We start from the raw sequence: 17356 nt of genomic DNA on the forward strand, positions 1-17356 counted from the left end.
AGATTTCATGTTATCGATATCCTGCTGATATCGAATTCAGGGACAATCGAATAATTATTTAATAAAAGGTGGAAAACAAAGAGCAGGTAGTAAACAATTAAATGTATTGTCTTGCAATCATGGTCATGTCCTTAAGCCACATTAATGTATAATGGAGTTATAATGTTATTATCTGGAAAGCTAACCTTTGAAATTAAAAGCATAAATAAATCATTTACTTTTAAAACCCCCTAATGAAGACTTTCTGATGAACGTAAAAAGAATGTAGCCTTTTAAAATTACTTTGTTTTTTTTTCAAAAAATATGTTTCTACAAACTATATTTGTATGTAAGTATTTGTGTAATATTAACGTAAAATATTAATGTATATATGGGAATTACAAATTTTTGCTATATTATGTATATACAAAGTTGTCTTTATAAACTAATCCTTAAAAAGAAAACAATCTTTTCAAACATCTGTTTTTAAAGTACACAATATAGTTACAATTGAGAGCGGTTTATCGTGTATTGCAACACGTTTTTATTTACATACATGTACACATCTCAACTAATCACCACATGCACAATTCTGTATATCAAATACAAAAGTATAAGTCTTCTCTTAATACATTTTTTTAAATTATTAGGTTTTTGGTTTTTGAGAAATTTAATTCAATAATAATAAATTAATATATTAGATAATGTCCAAAATATACTAATTATATTTTTGTCTTTTTATTTTTCCATTTTTATATGCCAAAAAGGTTGATTTTTTCCAATTTTTTTATTAAAAGTTACACACACACACGAAAATATCACAAGTTTGGTATTTTTATATGTACTATGTATATATTTATGTTTACCAAAAATGTTCGAGCATTGCGACTAGTAACTAATAAATAAATGTATGCATTAAAACAATTTGTACAAAAAGTTTGTACGTTTCCAAATTTTGCTTTTGGGTTGTGTACAATTTATTTTCGTTAATGTCTACAAAATATTAATAAATTTACCAATGCAAGTTCACATCTTAGCATTATTTTAGTTTATGTAAATGTATGTATACATGAGGCGAAGAAAATTCGTAATTTAAATAATAAATGCACTTTCTAAAACTAAAAATGCATAAATGTGATTGAAAATATGTTATAACACCAGCGAGCTTTTTAACATAAAGAACCAAATAAAAATAAGTCAAAAATAGTAATCATACTTTGTTGTTTTTGTTTTTTTGTGAGACCTTGAATAATTGTTCCACTTATCTAAAATACCTTATAATTGTATTATAGCAATACGTACAATAAAATCAATTATAATTGAAACGAAATGAAATTGTTAGCTTTTAATTAAAATGTTTTAGGCTTTCCATATTACATATATTAATATTTAAGTCTCCGGCCAAAATTTAAATGGTTTTAATAATCGTATACACAAAATTTAATAGCACAATAAAATGTAATGTAAAATTCTCTTAGAACAATTATTTAAGCCTCATTAACATGATCAACACTATTTATTAAATGTAGATATTTTTAAGTTAGACACAATTTGGTTCACTTTATGTTTGAAAGCTTCATTAACACCAAAAAAATGACTGCGTATAGTTGTCATGTTTTAGATTTTTAGCAAAATGGTACGGTAAACAATGTGAAAAATATTTTACAAATACTTATATTCACGATATTGTGTTCAATTTTGTTCGCCGCTTTCGGTTGCTTCTACATTTTTGTTATATTGAGGGACTTCTAAAGGAACTGCTACATTCTCCAAAGATTGTGCGGTTTCTACACTGTCTAAAATAGGTGAAAATGATGGGAAGTCATCCTCCATTTCTGCATCAACAACAATGCTTCTATCGTTTGCATTTGATTGGGGTCCTTCACAATTAAAATTTATCAAAGCTCGTTGATACTTATTTTCGGCATTTGCGTCAATAACATTAGCACCATTCACTATATTATCTCCTTCATCACTTTCCATTTGATCATTTTCATTAGAAGCTCGATAATCACTTAAGGAACCACGTGAAGAACAGCTACGTCTAACTCGTCTTTGTCGTATGTTATTATTACGTTGGAGTCCTGCACTTCTATTAGATGAAGACGAAGAAGAGGAAGAGCTAGAACTGTCACTTTCACTATCAACACTAGAAGAGTCCATGGGCGTAGGTTGACAGGCAGCTCCCGTGGGTGGTGCAGCAGAGGGAGGCGAAGCGGCAACAGCCATTGCAGCTGAGCGCATTAATTGACACCGTAAATCTAAAATTAAATAATTATGTGATTAAGTTGGCTTTTTAAGGAAAGTTTAAGCGCTTACTATAATTTTCACGTGATAGTTCTCGTACTTTTTCCTCCAAAATCCGTATCTTCGACATAAATTCTGAACTAATACGTTGTGCATTTAATTGTTGTTGTCGTCCTTGGTCTGATGAGTATCGATCCTCAATTTGCAGACATTCCTCTATAAGTTGTTGTTTAGTCAAATTTTCCAATCGTTCAACACGAGCTTTTTCATAGACATTCGCAAACTCCTTTGTTAGAAATTCTTCCTCGTCTTCTGGCAATGAGAAGAAGTAGTTATCTTCTGAATCGACAGAAAAACTTGAATCACGTGTACGGCCAGAGGGTGTTAGCAGCGAACTAGGCACTTCCGCCAAATGCTCTTCCATAAGAAATTTATTCGTATTGTATGGCACCAATGATCGTGACCGCAGGATTTTGGGACGTGCTCCATTCCTGTTGTTCATACCACCGCCACATCCATTGAAATTTGGTCGCGGTACCTGAAATTTCCAATTTTTGTATGGCTTGTTGGCATTTTTTGGCTTTGGCTTGCCACGCCGGTGTTTGCGTTTTGTCTTTTGTGGTTGTTTCTGTTCCGAAACATGATTGTTGGGAGAAGTAGCGTTTGCATTTACGATCAATGTATTCACATCGACAATTTCCAAGTTTACTGAATTTTTTTGATTCTCTTGCGCAAAGTTATCTAAACATGAAAAAATTATTAATTATTAGTTGAAATTCTTCAATCAAGTTTAATAATAAACTATATTTCATGATAACTAGACGGGTTTTTTGATACACTAACAGCAAAGTTCACTGTATGAAGAATTGGAGGGAAGTTTTTATTTTTAAGGCAATGAAGTCTAATGTAAGATTTGTATAAGTATATATGTGTGTACATATGCATACGTACATATGTATGTATATGTTAGGATCTAAATTGTAAGGAAACCGAACATTTGCTGGAAGAGAATTAGTGTAAAAATGGAAACTAAATTTAATGTACTGCAATACATTTATAATACGTTTATATTGAGCTTTTGTATAAACCCTGAACTCATAGAAAATGTTAGTAATGTTTTTATAAAAAAATATGATTTGTTTTCGATTTTCCGTACAAGTCAGAATTAATATATGTATGTATTTATAAAGTTTTTATAATTTGATAAATGTAAAATTGCTTCAGCAATTTCCTATATCTCTACATACATATATACATACATACATATATCACTATATAATTTCAAATTATCTTCGAATTTTCAACAAAAATTAAAAACAAAAACACAGGCATTAAAGGTTATAGGACATTTATCCTGATTTTGATCTGTGCGTTTGTAAGGCAACGTTTGGAGATTATAGATTGTCAAATAAGTAAGTTTTCTATACAAAGAGTTGAATTTGACTGACCGCTTATTGGGGAAAAGAGAACTTTAAAAACTTAGTGGCAAATTTAATATACCTTGTTCAGGGTATAAAAAGAAGGCGACATATAAAGAACCCGCTGAAATGGCAGTGAGTATTATTTTTAATATTACTTATAAAATATTTTTTTTTTAATTATTTATGTGACAAATAAACACAAGCGGAGCCTTATTAGAAAATTCATGCCTAATTGTAATTACCAGCAAAGATGTGCGCTATAAAGCAAGAGTTAATCTTCTACTTAAACAAAGATTAAAAACATAATTCATATATACCAGTTAATATTTAAGCATATTTTATGTCATAAGTTCGATACAGAAATCGGAACAAACTCATAACCGGATGTCATTAAGTAAATGACACCACTAAAATAATTGGAAAGCAATATATTTATTGTATATTTATTATTTCTTTTAAATCACTTTTAAAGCACACATTTTTCAATTAGATACGTTTTAAAAAATTGAGCACGAAACCCTTGTCTAAAAAGTAAAATACCTGCGCGACCACACGCTAGCAATACCACAAAACTACACCATCAGCCATCCAAACGACAAAAGCAGTAAAGTGAAATAGAAAAAAATTAAATAGTCGTCTTCCGTCGTTTGATTAAGTGCAGGAGTGGCTTTGTGCGTTTGTGTCACAAATTTATTTTTACCTTTATTAACGAGACTTTCCATTTTTAGATTTGTCCAAAAAACAATTACAACATTTATTAATCACTTTCCACTTTATAAATATTCGAAATTTACTCTTTTCCTTTATCAAAAATACACGATATATCCGCTATAGTAGTTCTTAACGATTTGAGTCCTATCGCCATTTTCTCAATAATAAAACCTGCCTTGAAGAAGAACACCCCAAGACTACTAAACTGTTTTCCTGTTACTTGTAATATGCAACGGAGCGATGAAAGTGTAGTATTTGCGAAGTTAACGAATCGTACCCCAAGGTGTCGCAACTAGTTGCAATAGGTTTTTTTAGTCTTACATCTTCAGCTGAAAATAAGATCGGGTATATGCGAAGCTTGAACTTATATTATGCACTTTTACAAAATTTTAATATTATAACAATTACCAAATTATAACGAAAATTTATGTTAAATTTTGATCTATGCATATGCCTAAACGCATAAATAGTACGTAGCACACTTCCAAATACATCTCTGTAAACTGCAAAGCTACAAAAGGTGGTGAACTTGGATAAAAGACACTGAACATAGCAATGACAATATTGGCAAATAATATGTTTGTTTACAAAATGTTATGCCCTCCACGAATATTTGCATTAATCAACCAACAGTTGTATATACAATTATATGTATATTCGATTAAGTCCGATTGAACTTAGAAATCGAATTTATTACTTTGAGCAAAGGGAACATAAACTTATGTATTTAATTGTCGAATATTATAAATTAGAAAATAATAATGTAATAATGTGTGAAACATTTATTCATCAGAAATACCTTGACATTTTCTCTATGTAATCGGATCATATCCGGATTTATATTTGTGGTTGCTATTTACCGATCAATGCAGGGTTACAGCGCCAAAACAATAGCCCTTCATCTCCGGCTCAATTCCGATATCACTGAACGGCGGTCTATTTGAAACGCTTTTTTTTCAAAAATAAGAGATTTTGAGGAGTTTTGCGAAGTTGCGAGTCTGAGGCGAATATAAATATTAAGGTTGCAGGAGAATAGTTCCATAAAGGGAGTTGGGTGAAGTGCATCCAGACTACATCCAACCAAGGGTTAGCCCATTTAGGTCTTTAAGTAGGCAACATTTATTATATTGGTTGTCTTCTTGTGACATTGTCCTGGTCCTGATCGGTATGATATAGGTTGAAGCACAATTGCTGTATTCTAACGGTCACTTCGAACATATTTGGGAAATTTTGATTTATTTTATAGTTTAAAGGTGCATAATATCTAAAATATCAAATACATATATACGTTTTTGTCAGTTTTTATTTTATTTTATACATTTTTCATTTAATACAACTCCACAAAAATATGTAATATGTATGTAGCAAGTTAATATGATTGCATTTGCCATTTACTACTTATAAATGTCCAATTTCGTCACACCTATGCTAAATATCATACATACATAAATATGGGTGTCTGAGCATTGGCTACATTGTGAGCAGTCACCATTTATAATACATATGTTCAATAAAATTTACATACATACATATCGTATATTATGTAATATATTTGAACTTGTTCCTTGTAAATAATTGGATACGTTTTCATCTCTTCCGTTTTTATATGCAGATTTTATGTAAATATAAGTAATAGTAAAAATATAGGAAAATCCTTACTATAAGGTATGTTGCTATAATAAGAGGCTACGAATTGCACTCGGACAAAAGATACAACGTTTGCATTTTTATTTAAATATGCAATTAGTTTGGAATGGTGCACTTAGATTTCTTGATTGCATTAAGTTTAAAATATATATAAAGCGCTAGCCTATTTATATATTTGTATTTAATACTTATTTTATTTAAAAAAAATTTTGTAATGTATATTTCATATTATCAAATCAATTGTACGGAAGAAAAAAACTTAAATTTAATTACTAATATACATACGTACAACTAGCAATAAATTATGGTTGTACACATTTTTAAATTTTTTTTTGGCTCGGTAATTCGACCACATCACGAATTCAGCTATTATAAATTAATCTCGTCGCCATGAATACAGGGAGTTTACATTTTATAAATGAAGGCGAACTAAAAGATCACGCGAAATCGCTTACAAGCTTTCATATCGCTGCTTAACGATATAATTGCGCACAAACTAAGTTCAAAGAAGTAATCCAGTCAATTTTTTTCTTGTTAACACTTTTAACTGTTATCTATCTGATGTATCAGAAGCATTTGATATTTAAAGCAAACTCAATACTATTTCATAAGTATTAACATATATCACTTAGATGTTTAAAATGAAAATTATTAATTTGAAAGAAAAAATAAAGTTGTGTAATATTATTATTATTTTTTTTTAAATAATTAGTCCTTTCCAATACGTTACTCAATGTTTATATAAATTTTATCATTTTTAAGGTTATACATTTTTTCCAACAGATATGGTAAACTGAGTTCTCACTCACACTTGCGGAATATTCTTAACTGTAAGCAGTTTGACAAATAGAAAATTATATTTTAAATACCAATTTTTTTGTGTCCAAATCACAATTTGCATAAAAATGAGTTTTTTAACTTTTCGATAAAATAAGTTTTTGAGTAGATCGACGGTTTGATTTTAAATCGATTGTGAAATAAATAATTTCATAATAATAGTAACTATTTAAGGCATTTTCTTAGTAGAGAAATTAAGTAAACTGTTCAGACCATTTGTAAAAATAAACATTGGCTATTAGTTTTTAGAATTCTTGTTGCAAAAAATATGTATATGAATACAATTGGTTTAAAGGTATTACTCGAAACTTATAGTTAAAGATTTTTAATCAATTATATATGCATATATGCATGTATACCAGTCATTTAAAAACTAGTTTAAGGAAATTTATACTCAAGAGTAAATTAAATTTCTTTATATTAGCTATTTGTATGCACTTAAGAATTGATTTGCTTTCCGAGCAGATTACTTTGTGTATTTGCATTATGCATTTTACGTGTTGAATATATTTTGCTGAGCGGCATCATTCTCAAAATCAGTCCAAGCGTTGTTCAGCTCCATAAATATTAGTTTAGCTATACTCTCGTATTCAGTGCCATTATGCTATAATTTATGATAAAAATGAAATAAACGTATAAGGGCGTTAAACGAATGCCAATGTGTTGTTAGTGTTAATTAGCTCACCTTATCTGGGTGTACTGCAAGGCAGGCGCGTCTATAAGACTTTTTCACATCGGCTGGCGTAATGAGTGTAGACATCTCACATTTAGTCCATTTTGCGTCTGTCCAAAGCACCGTGTGCATGGAACACAAGAGCGCACGGATGTTACTCTTCTTACCTTCGGTCTACAAAACATATTTTATCAATTAATAAAAACTTCGTGCATGTAAAAGAAATTTGTGTGCACACACATACCCATTCCATAATTTTAACTTTTTCCGGATCCATTTCCTTTATAAGATCTTCCTTACGCATTTCGTTAATGGAACGAGGTCCTTGATTTGTTTTGCTACCGAATTTGTAACCTTGTTCACCCAGTATGTCAGCGAAGATGTCGGCGTTTTTAGCTTGTGGTCCTGTGTTTTGTGCGGGTTTCGAAGTATCGAAGTTCGAGCGACTATAATCTGGTCGGTTCGATTGCACATTTGCACCAGCCGAAGCTGCAGTCGATTGAGGTGACGGGCGGTTCGAGTTTTGACCCGAAGGCGTTGAAAATATTGAGCCACTTGTAAACGACGCACCAAAATTACCAACGCCACTAGGAGATTTCATGTGATTCGGCGAGGCCGTTGTTGGCTGTGATGTTTGTGGTGTTCTAACGTTGTTTGTGTTGTGTGTGGGGCTAGAGAATTGTGTGGTATAAGGGCTGGTTCCGATTGGTGTAGCACCTGTTGATTTACTGCCTAATGTGTGCGGATTGAAGTTGATGTTGAGACCAGAGGCCAGATTGGCAATGTCAGCGAATGGATCTTTTGACTAAAAAATTTTAAATTAGTAAGTTTTTGGTTAAGTTAGCAATTTTTGTTTACACTAACGTTTTGTGGTGATGGCTCCTTGCTGCTGTTTGTGTTGAACGTTGGTACTGAGCCGAAGAAAGTGCCCGTTGCCGGAGTTGGAGTTACTTTAGGCCTGGATGTACTTGCACTAGCTGTTGCGTCAGTATCAGCGAGTGTTGGCTGAGCTCCACCAAAGCTATTGAATTCTACGCTGATTTTTGGGGCTGTCGAGGCAACCGAACCGAAAATATCATCCAAATCGGCGCTTGAAGTGGGCTGCACATTGTTTTCTATAAACATATACTTTAATAAACATCGGTAAAGCGAAAATTATCAAATTGCTTACCTAAAATGTCCGGTATGGGTGCCGACCCAATACCAGATGAATTGTCATCCCCAAATGCGCCAAGTAAGTCAAAACTAGCATCGCTCGTTGGCATTGCTGTTGCTTGTGGATCTTGCACTGGCAGCTGCGGTTGCGGCTGATTCAGATTAAGCAAATCTATTGGGGGCGATGTTTCTGGCTGGGTACGTTGTGCATACTCATGTCGTATTTCAGTAACATCCGGCAAAATAGGCGGTGTATTGGGACGTAAAGGCTTTTGTACAGCATGAGTCGTAAGTTGGGGTTTTGTCGGCGCCGTTTGTTGATTGGAAGTTGGTTTCGTTACTACATGGTATGGTTAAAAATAATTATTGCTACTTTCTAAAAAATTTTGTGTGAAAAATTACCAAAATTATCCACCATTTCTTCGAACTCCAACTGTGAACTGAAGAGATGTTGTGCGTTGCGTTTGGGCTTGGCTGGTAACCAAGGGGGATTTCTACTTGGCGGGCATTCGTTGTCCGTGAAAGTTATTGAAAGTGAAACAGAGAAATCTGGTGGCACCTGATCGATATCAGGTAAGTCGTCCAAATCGTTCGATGTAAATGTGATCAATGTTTCTTGTTCCGGTATAAATCCAGTGTTTATTTGAAATTGACATATCTTTAAACTTTGTGGACGCACCATACCCTTAAGCGCATTGCGTGCATGATAAAGCACAACTATTAGATCACCGCAAACAGTTAGATTAATGGGCAGTGTAATCTTGCCAGGTCCCGACAAATGTAACCTTAAAATATTTTTTTTCATGATTGGTAAATTGTAAAAAAAAATGTCACAATTATTCTCACCTCATCTTTTCATAGTCCTGCAAAGTGCTTAACAGCAGTCGATCATTGCAGTAGACTTCTATGTAAATGCGACAACCATCTCTTGCTTTTGTCATACGCGGCACTGGCTGGCAGCTCAACGAAACCAAGTTGATACTTTTGTAGTGTGGTAATAGTGGTGTTGGGCGCAAAATATCACCGAAATAATATAAGTAACGAAACTCGGATGCTCTCAGATTAATTGGATGTCGCTTTACCGCAAAGACTTGGACTGCATCTTCGGGCTCATTAATTAAGTTCGCATACATAAGCAGCGCCGCAGCTATTGTTGCGGCAGAACAACCGCCCGAGTCGCTCGTTTGTACAATGACTATGGATTTAGCGTCGGCTTTTAGGAAACCGTACATGTCTTCGACAACCGAGTATATGCCTTGCAAACTAGGAGAATGCGCTTGAGGGCAAGCATATATTGAACCGACTTCGACAGTGCGCACTGGCGGTGGTAAACGCGGACAGTTGCTGGGGCCAAAGTTGTAAATGCTCACTTTTTGCGGGGGAAACCGACTTTCAATGGATAATCGCACATCTTCGATATTGTTAGTTTTGTAAGCTGATTCGAAGCCTTCCGATGGACAAGGCATCACCAAAACACGTGAAGTTATGTAACTGATGTCTAAATCAGTACGAGCTATGGTTTGTTGCATTGTTTGCATGACCTTTGATGATGTGTCCTTGAGGTTTTTCAGAAAACTACCAGCACCACCACGCAATGATGAGAATAAACTAGTATTAGATGTACTGACATTGCCCGCTGTATGTGTGGTTGCGGAATTACTCGTTGATTGCGTTTGTGGCAGTTTATCTGTAGGTTCATCCATATAGAAACTAGATTTACTAGTACCCTCAATAACTTTAGCTGTATTTGCTGGTGGTCGTGTGACACTGCCCCCACTAATATTCGCAGGGTTTGTGCCATTTATAGGACTTCTTGGCTGTGGGGACTCTATGGGTTTTCCTTGCAATTCAAGTGCACCTTTGAGCGACCAATTTTTCGTTTCTGAAATAGCAGCCAAACGTTCTAGCACCATCGATATATTAAAGCGATGCGCTGGATTTACATTAAGACAGCCTAATAAAAAGAAACTTTAACATTTTTCATAAATGCAAATAGTATGTTGATTAGAACCTTTTATAACATCATGAAAACATTGAAAACGAGAATCTGTGGGCAGAATATAATTTCCATTTACAATACGCAATTTGGCGGAATCTTCAAAAGGATGTTTTTGAAAACATAAAGCATATAGAATGCAGCCCAAAGCCCAAATATCAACCTTAATTCCAATTTCGTAATTGGACCAGGTGTCTAGCATTTCGGGTGCGCGATACATTGGTGTCGTAACTGAGCTCAACTATAATTTAAAATTCCAATACATTTGTTGCGACAATACAAAATAAATAACGAAGCATTAGTGTACCTGATCCTCAAGTAAATTACGTTGTTTGGCTCCCCACTCAATTGTGGGTGCAAATGTCTCCTTAGTAGCTGAACCAAAATCGCATAGTTTTAGTTGTTTATCATTGCTGATAAGGAAGTTTTCAATCTGTAAAATATAGATATAAAATTAGCATAACCTGAAAACATTTGATTAAATACAATAAGCACCTTAATATCCCGATGACTTATTGGTGGTGTCTGAGTGTGCATATGAGCCACAGCACGTGAGGCCTGATAAAAAATGCGCAAAACCAAAGCTGGATCAAATGATACATTTAGGCAGTCAATTAGTGAACCCCCTAAATTTTTATGAAGAATAGTTTTTATGTTTTTTCAGACTACTTAAATTTAAATTGTTACCATTGCAAAGCTCCGTTAGAAGTAAATATTCTGCCCGTTGTTGAGGTCCTGTCGTTTTATCAATAAATGTTGCTCCAACAAATGCCACAATATTTGGGTGGCCAGAAAGTTGTTTATGTGTGTTAATTTCATTAATGATGGCATTGCAAGCTTGCTTATCAGTTCCTATGAGACGCTTGAGGGCGTATTCTTTACCAGACTGCACATCTTGTGCGACATATACAAAGGCAAATCCGCCTACAAGTAAGTAACCGCAAGTGTAAAAAAGGAAAAAAAAAATGTATATATTAAAAATGTACTGCGAATTTTGATAACAATTGTATGTATGTACTTATGTAGATAACAATAGTACATATGTATACACATACATCATATAGGATAGTTCAATATTTTTTCAAAGAAATGGCCTTTGATAAAACAGTGACATTATACAGATGTGCAAGTTTGTTGTAATAGTGCAGCATATGCTTACGTACAAATTTATGGAATTTGAATTTCCGTTTGAAATTAACTTGTTTTTAATAAACCGATTGGTTTTTTATAAGCGTACATCTAGTAAAACATTTTTGTTATTGATTTTTCATTCTTATTAGAATAATTGAAAGCGTGAGTAGGTGGTAATAGCTATCAGTTTTTTAAAATGTTTCAAACTGGGAATAATGCAGTTCCTACCTTCTGCAATAATGCGCTTTACGCGAAGCTTATATCCTGCCACTTCAACAATTTGCCCACAAAACTCGTTTGTCGTTATATTTGCTGCTGGAGCACCACTGCCAGAGATACTATTCACAGTATCTCCAATAACGTTGGCATTTGGGGCTGTATTAAAATAGCCCATTGCCGATTTAAAGAATTCACTCATTTTATACTATCTGAACTTTTTGTTCAAATAGACAATAATACAAAGGATCACCTTTAGCTTAGCACTCTTTATTTACACTTTCGTATTTGTTTTCTTTTTTTACGAATTAGTCAGAAATTTTGATTTTTTTAATATATGTATGTGTTTTCTAAGCAGAACAACGAAAATTACGCCATGACAGCACAGCAACAACAAAAACATCAAATCAAATTCATTTACCGTTGCCACTGAACTGAATATTTAATACGAGCAGCTGTGAACTAGTGCTGCCAAATCCAAGGTTTATTGTATACACTTTTCTTATAAGAAATTTTGGATAAATAAATTTTTTAACAAAGAAAATATGAATGTTTTTTTCTTATTTTATGTTATATATATGATTAGTTTGTTTTCAAAAAGCGCAGTTTATCAAATTATTTCTTAAATATGTACAACAAAAAAGTTACACTTTCACTATTTGAAATAGAATGTAAGCAAAGGTGCAGCACTGATAGCAGTAAACATTTTTGTTGGTGTGTTGGAGTGAGTAATTTATATTCAGATATTTGCCGAAAATTGAAAAATAAGCCAAAAATAGAAAAATGTCGCATCAAACTGGAATAAAAGGTATATGTAATATATTTTCAGTTCGAAAAAATAATCATGTATAATTAAAAAAATAATTCTAGCTAACGAAAAACTCACCAAAGTTTTCGCGAAAAGCAAAAATGGAAAGCTACGTGTGATAAAGGTATCAATAGAAAATGGTAAGTTTTTTTGTGATAAATAAGAGGAAAGGGTGTGGAGTGGTATTAATTGATAATAATATGATTGCAGAGGAGTTGAATTGCACTGCTACAGTAGATGTGAAGAAAGACTGGGAAAGAGACTATGACAAATTGATAGGTCCATTAATAGAAGAAAATGTACCATGTTATATTCTCTACCGTTTGGATAGTAAAACATCGTTGGGATATGCATGGCTTCTGCTGAGCTGGGTACCAGATACCGCCACAATACGACAAAAGATGGTTTACGCATCTACAAAAGCGACACTTAAAAATGAATTCGGTTCAGCTCATATCACCGAGGAAATACATGCGACATCAATAGAAGAGACCACCTTTGAAGGATATGTAAGACATAAACAAGACTTCGCGGCACCAGCGCCATTAACAACGCGCGAAGAAGAGCTTGTAGAATTACGCAAAACTGAAATCAACACCGATATTAATACCGACACGCGACACCAAACTTTAGGTGGTGTTGCCTGCCCACTGACTAACGCCACTGTGCTAGCTATAAAGGATTTGCTTCGCGGTTCATATGACTATCTACAATTTCGAATCGATCTTGAAGAGGAACGTATACATGTCTCCAAAGCAGCTGTGGTGTCGTTGATTGATTTGCCTCGTCAAATTCCTGACGAAAATGCACGTTATCATTTATATCTCTTTAAACATACTCATGAAGGTGACTATCAAGAGGCATTTATTTTCATTTATTCTATGCCAGGGTATACATGTTCGGTACGTGAACGTATGATGTATTCCAGCTGCAAAGCTCCCTTTTTGGATACTCTGAATGCCCTTGGAGTGACTGTGGTGAAAAAGGTAAGCAATTTTCAAATATTTACTAAAGTATATGTTAATATTTATTTTTTATACAGTTAGAAATTGATAGCGGTGCAGAATTGACTGAGGAGTTTCTGCTCGAGGAACTCCATCCTAGAAAACTTGCCAGCAGACCCGCGTTTGCAAAACCTAAAGGCCCACCGAACCGCGGTGCAAAACGTTTGACTCGTCCACAAGAACAATCTTAAAGACAGTCACTTCACAAAGTACTAAGCTGCATGTTCATGTCGCAGCAATATGACTAATGCTTTCCTTATTCTTCCATCTCATGATAAACTCGCATTGAATTAGGATTCAGAAACTGGACTTTAAGCATTTTCAAATTAATACAATAATAAATATGAAATATGGAGAGATTACACATATTCATATGTGTGCAATATTAATATTTCAATATTTCAATGTGCGGTATCTTATGCATACATACTAATACATATATGTATTCTCATGTATTACTGCTTTCTAATGATAAGAAATTGTCTTTACATTACTTTTCAAACAATTCATATCGTGATTTTCAATTGCATTAAAATTACATCGATTAAAAGTTTTGTCGTTGAAATAAAATACTTAGTATATAAAATAGTTAAATGGTAAACGATCATGTTTATCTAACAATTAGTAATACACAATGTTGTCTTCAATGTAGCTGTATTTGATCGTCTAAATTGCAATATATGTAAAATATACATACATATGTACATCAACTTAAATTTGTTTCTACTTAAATTCACAGAACATACGCTTATTTTGTTTCGATGTATTTCTTACTTAATGGGATCCAGAGTTATTTTATCGCCTACTTTTACGTCGTGCTCTTTAAAAATTCCGGGTTTTTGGTAAGCATCATCTTCTTGTTTCTGAATAAGCAAAAAGTTGGCATGTAATCAAAAATTTTTCTTCAAAACTAATTACATATAACAAATTACCTTCATTGCTTCGTGCACTATATGTTCCCGTTCTAGCCGCCATTTATATTGCCAGTAACGAATTTCTTCCATAGAAGTACCGGATGCATAGAGAAGTGCCAATGATGCGGCACCGGCAATACTTCCCAACACACCACCAATAATGCCTCCAGCGGCCATTCCTCGGAGCCCCAAATTTATTTTATATAAACTGCCAGTTACAAAGCCAGCTCCAATATATTCAAATATGGAAGACTTCCCTCGATAAACCGAAACACAGGTTATTATTCCGCTATAAAACCAAAATATATGTTTACAAGTTACATACTCCTACAATACAGTTTATTGCTTACAAGTATGAAGTTGTGAATAGACCAACACGCCATCCCCATTTAAAGCCACCTCTCGCGAAGCTCATGGTTACTTCATCTTGTAATTTACGCTGTATGAATTCATATTCGGCAAAATATATGTATGTTTGAGAAATATAAGTTTTCTAACTAACCTTCGCGTCGAGATGTGACTTAAATGCGGTTGCTTGATTGCTTTCCATGAAGTTCAAATAGGCTGCTCTCGATTGTATAACACCGCCGTAGATAGCTCCGAATAGAAAACCAACAAAACCTGCCTGATAAATAGAGTTCAACTCGGAAGAGATACTGCCGAATTCACTGCGGAGAAAAAAACAATAATTCTTCCACGGCACACGTATTAATTTTAATTCACAAACTTACTCAACTTGAAACATATCCTTAAGTCGATCCAAACCACTTTCATTTAGATCAGGCTTGCTTTGTAGATATGCCTTGTATGTTTTTGTGTCTTTGGAAACTATGTCATTCTGTGTTGGATCGCCCGGTAAACTTGGCAGAATACCAGCTAAGAGTATTCTTCTGCCATTTCTAATAAAATTCATAATTTTTGAAACACAACTATTATGATACTAAATACCGGATAACTTTTTAGGGACTATTAATTTTAATGCACAGCTGCTTAACAGCTGATTGATAGGATTACACAACAACAAAACACACGTGCAGTATTAATGCGAGTGTTGCATTTCTTCATATATTTTTCCCTTGTATGCTTGCTTTAGATTAAATCGTTGAAATATTTTCAGTGTAATTTAAAGTATTCACACAAATCTAAATTTAAATATTAACGAAAACTATATTATATTACACCTTTTTTGACTTCTTCGCCAGTATAATACAAAGATAGACAAATTTTTACTTTTTTGGTTTTTAATTCTTCTAAATTACACACATATATACACATTTAAAACTAAAATAGCGTATCCTCCGATCTTATGTACTCGCCAATGTCTGACTGATGGAAGCAAACGGTGGTCATTGGATCTGCAGTCTTACATTCCGTTGTGGAACGTGCCAACACACCGAAGCCTAAAGGCAAATCATTCATAGAATATACCACAACACCTTGGTATTGACCGGCATTCTCCGTTATACGTCCTAGACCAGATTTTGGTATGTGATTGCCATATAGATACTGTTGCTCAAATGAGGGTTTCACCCACACTTTATATTGAGCGTAAGGTGCCAAATAGTACAACGCCGTTATATGAAACTTCAGTTTATTTGTTTTAGAAAACTTTCCAAAGCATGTGCCAACACAGACAAGTTTTTCGGGACCAAAGCACTCAGACAGTTTTAATATACGTTCAGATACATAATAAACGCGATCTCTGTGCTCTCGGAAGCAATACGTACCATCCGGACGGTCAATCAGTTGCTTTACATTGGTGCCAATGCTAGAAATTGAAGGAATACTTTTTTTATTGTTTTACTATGCTATTCGTATCTACTCACTATTTCGACAACTTTTCAAAAAGTATCTTGGCACGTTCGTCACTTAATCTCTTCATTATGAATAAGAAATGTAAATTAATTAAATAAAAGGTTAAAATAGGTATTTAATCAACAAAAATTGTGCCGACCAAAATGTGAAGTTGTTTTGACACACGTGCACTTTGTTTATGTACAGTACGCATAAAAACTTGTATGTTGTGTTGCCACTCGTTGGAATTAACTCGGAAACAGTAAATACATATTTTACTATATATAAAAGTTATTTAACTAGCTAAAGCTTATATTAAAATTACAATTTTTAAACTTCAATTTACAAATTAAAATGCTTATAAATTTAAACTAATGAAATCATTATTATGATTTTCTTTTTTATAAGTAAGTTCAGTTATTTATCTACAAATTCGAAAAGCAGAGTTGCTGCGGTTGCACTAACCTTGACGCTATATCCGGCTATGACAACCATTCGACGTTTTTTCTCTTATGGGGTTTCAATTTTCATTTATATACTCGTATTTTCTATTTTTGCATTGCAGTAAAAGCATTGTTTCAAGTCTATGTACATATATGTATATAAAGTATTTCTAATTAGTAATATCAAAGCGTCACTATATTCAGAACTTTTTTCATATTTTTATACTCTAAACAGGGTATAATAGTTTGTCAAAAAGTTTGTAACAGATAGAAGGAAACATCGGAGACCCTATCAAATATACAATATACTTATATACATATAAATGATCATGGTGATGAGCTGTCTTATCCGTTTGTATGTTCCTCTGCCTGTATATAGC

General features: G+C 33.5%; 5 protein-coding genes across 5 annotated transcripts; 1 reads left to right on the forward strand and 4 right to left on the reverse strand.

Moving 5' to 3' along the window:
• Positions 1 to 903: 903 nt before the first annotated feature.
• Positions 904 to 4561, reverse strand: LOC120782590 (protein HEXIM1). Its single transcript, XM_040114941.1, has 3 exons — positions 4348 to 4561; positions 2299 to 2967; positions 904 to 2240 (listed from the first exon to the last, which is right to left on the reverse strand). The coding sequence occupies exons 1-3, from the start codon at positions 4367 to 4369 to the stop codon at positions 1672 to 1674; spliced, it is 1260 nt and encodes a 419-aa protein (XP_039970875.1). The 5' UTR covers positions 4370 to 4561; the 3' UTR covers positions 904 to 1671.
• Positions 4562 to 6679: 2118 nt separating this feature from the next.
• On the reverse strand, positions 6680 to 12395 carry LOC120773877 (cyclin-G-associated kinase). Its single transcript, XM_040103040.1, has 12 exons — positions 12026 to 12395; positions 11354 to 11590; positions 11162 to 11292; positions 10974 to 11099; positions 10682 to 10907; positions 9517 to 10624; positions 9073 to 9455; positions 8687 to 9010; positions 8380 to 8630; positions 7760 to 8320; positions 7528 to 7689; positions 6680 to 7446 (listed from the first exon to the last, which is right to left on the reverse strand). The coding sequence occupies exons 1-12, from the start codon at positions 12213 to 12215 to the stop codon at positions 7336 to 7338; spliced, it is 3810 nt and encodes a 1269-aa protein (XP_039958974.1). The 5' UTR covers positions 12216 to 12395; the 3' UTR covers positions 6680 to 7335.
• A 308-nt stretch (positions 12396 to 12703) lies between these two features.
• Positions 12704 to 14073, forward strand: LOC120782550 (twinfilin). The gene is made up of 4 exons (XM_040114879.1): positions 12704 to 12821; positions 12884 to 12961; positions 13032 to 13807; positions 13864 to 14073. Exons 1-4 carry the CDS (start codon positions 12797 to 12799, stop codon positions 14014 to 14016), a joined length of 1032 nt encoding a protein of 343 aa, XP_039970813.1. The 5' UTR covers positions 12704 to 12796; the 3' UTR covers positions 14017 to 14073.
• Positions 14074 to 14462: 389 nt separating this feature from the next.
• On the reverse strand, positions 14463 to 15652 carry LOC120782551 (RPII140-upstream gene protein). The gene is made up of 5 exons (XM_040114880.1): positions 15471 to 15652; positions 15242 to 15407; positions 15090 to 15178; positions 14758 to 15028; positions 14463 to 14688 (listed from the first exon to the last, which is right to left on the reverse strand). Exons 1-5 carry the CDS (start codon positions 15650 to 15652, stop codon positions 14596 to 14598), a joined length of 801 nt encoding a protein of 266 aa, XP_039970814.1. The 3' UTR covers positions 14463 to 14595.
• Positions 15653 to 15962: 310 nt separating this feature from the next.
• On the reverse strand, positions 15963 to 16719 carry LOC120780429 (60S ribosome subunit biogenesis protein NIP7 homolog). The gene is made up of 2 exons (XM_040112709.1): positions 16566 to 16719; positions 15963 to 16507 (listed from the first exon to the last, which is right to left on the reverse strand). Exons 1-2 carry the CDS (start codon positions 16619 to 16621, stop codon positions 16021 to 16023), a joined length of 543 nt encoding a protein of 180 aa, XP_039968643.1. The 5' UTR covers positions 16622 to 16719; the 3' UTR covers positions 15963 to 16020.
• Positions 16720 to 17356: the final 637 nt, after the last annotated feature.

Source organism: Bactrocera tryoni, chromosome 1 (assembly GCF_016617805.1).
Source record: "Bactrocera tryoni isolate S06 chromosome 1, CSIRO_BtryS06_freeze2, whole genome shotgun sequence".
Taxonomy (NCBI): Eukaryota; Metazoa; Arthropoda; class Insecta; order Diptera; family Tephritidae; genus Bactrocera; species Bactrocera tryoni.

Bases quoted from the DNA above. Each gene is read 5' to 3' on its own strand.
- LOC120773877 (XM_040103040.1), bottom strand. From the start codon at position 12,215: ATGAGTGAATTCTTTAAATCGGCAATGGGCTATTTTAATACAGCCCCA. The intron at 10,908-10,973 runs GTACACTAATGC...TTTAAATTATAG, and splicing joins GTAATTTACTTGAGGATCAG to TTGAGCTCAGTTACGACACC. The intron at 7,447-7,527 runs GTGAGCTAATTA...CATAAATTATAG, and splicing joins TTGCAGTACACCCAGATAAG to CATAATGGCACTGAATACGA.
- LOC120782550 (XM_040114879.1), top strand. From the start codon at position 12,797: ATGTCGCATCAAACTGGAATAAAAG. The intron at 12,962-13,031 runs GTAAGTTTTTTT...ATATGATTGCAG, and splicing joins AAAGGTATCAATAGAAAATG to AGGAGTTGAATTGCACTGCT. The intron at 13,808-13,863 runs GTAAGCAATTTT...TTTTTTATACAG, and splicing joins GAGTGACTGTGGTGAAAAAG to TTAGAAATTGATAGCGGTGC.
- LOC120780429 (XM_040112709.1), bottom strand. From the start codon at position 16,621: ATGAAGAGATTAAGTGACGAACGTGCCAAGATACTTTTTGAAAAGTTG. The intron at 16,508-16,565 runs GTGAGTAGATAC...TTCAATTTCTAG, and splicing joins TTTGAAAAGTTGTCGAAATA to CATTGGCACCAATGTAAAGC.
- LOC120782590 (XM_040114941.1), bottom strand. From the start codon at position 4,369: ATGGAAAGTCTCGTTAATAAAG. The intron at 2,968-4,347 runs GTAAAAATAAAT...TTTCATGTTTAG, and splicing joins GGAAAGTCTCGTTAATAAAG to ATAACTTTGCGCAAGAGAAT. The intron at 2,241-2,298 runs GTAAGCGCTTAA...ATTTAATTTTAG, and splicing joins ACTATCACGTGAAAATTATA to ATTTACGGTGTCAATTAATG.
- LOC120782551 (XM_040114880.1), bottom strand. From the start codon at position 15,652: ATGAATTTTATTAGAAATGGCAGAAGAATACTCTTAGCTGGTATTCTG. The intron at 15,408-15,470 runs GTAAGTTTGTGA...TTTTCTCCGCAG, and splicing joins AAGGATATGTTTCAAGTTGA to TGAATTCGGCAGTATCTCTT. The intron at 14,689-14,757 runs GTAATTTGTTAT...TTGCTTATTCAG, and splicing joins TAGTGCACGAAGCAATGAAG to AAACAAGAAGATGATGCTTA.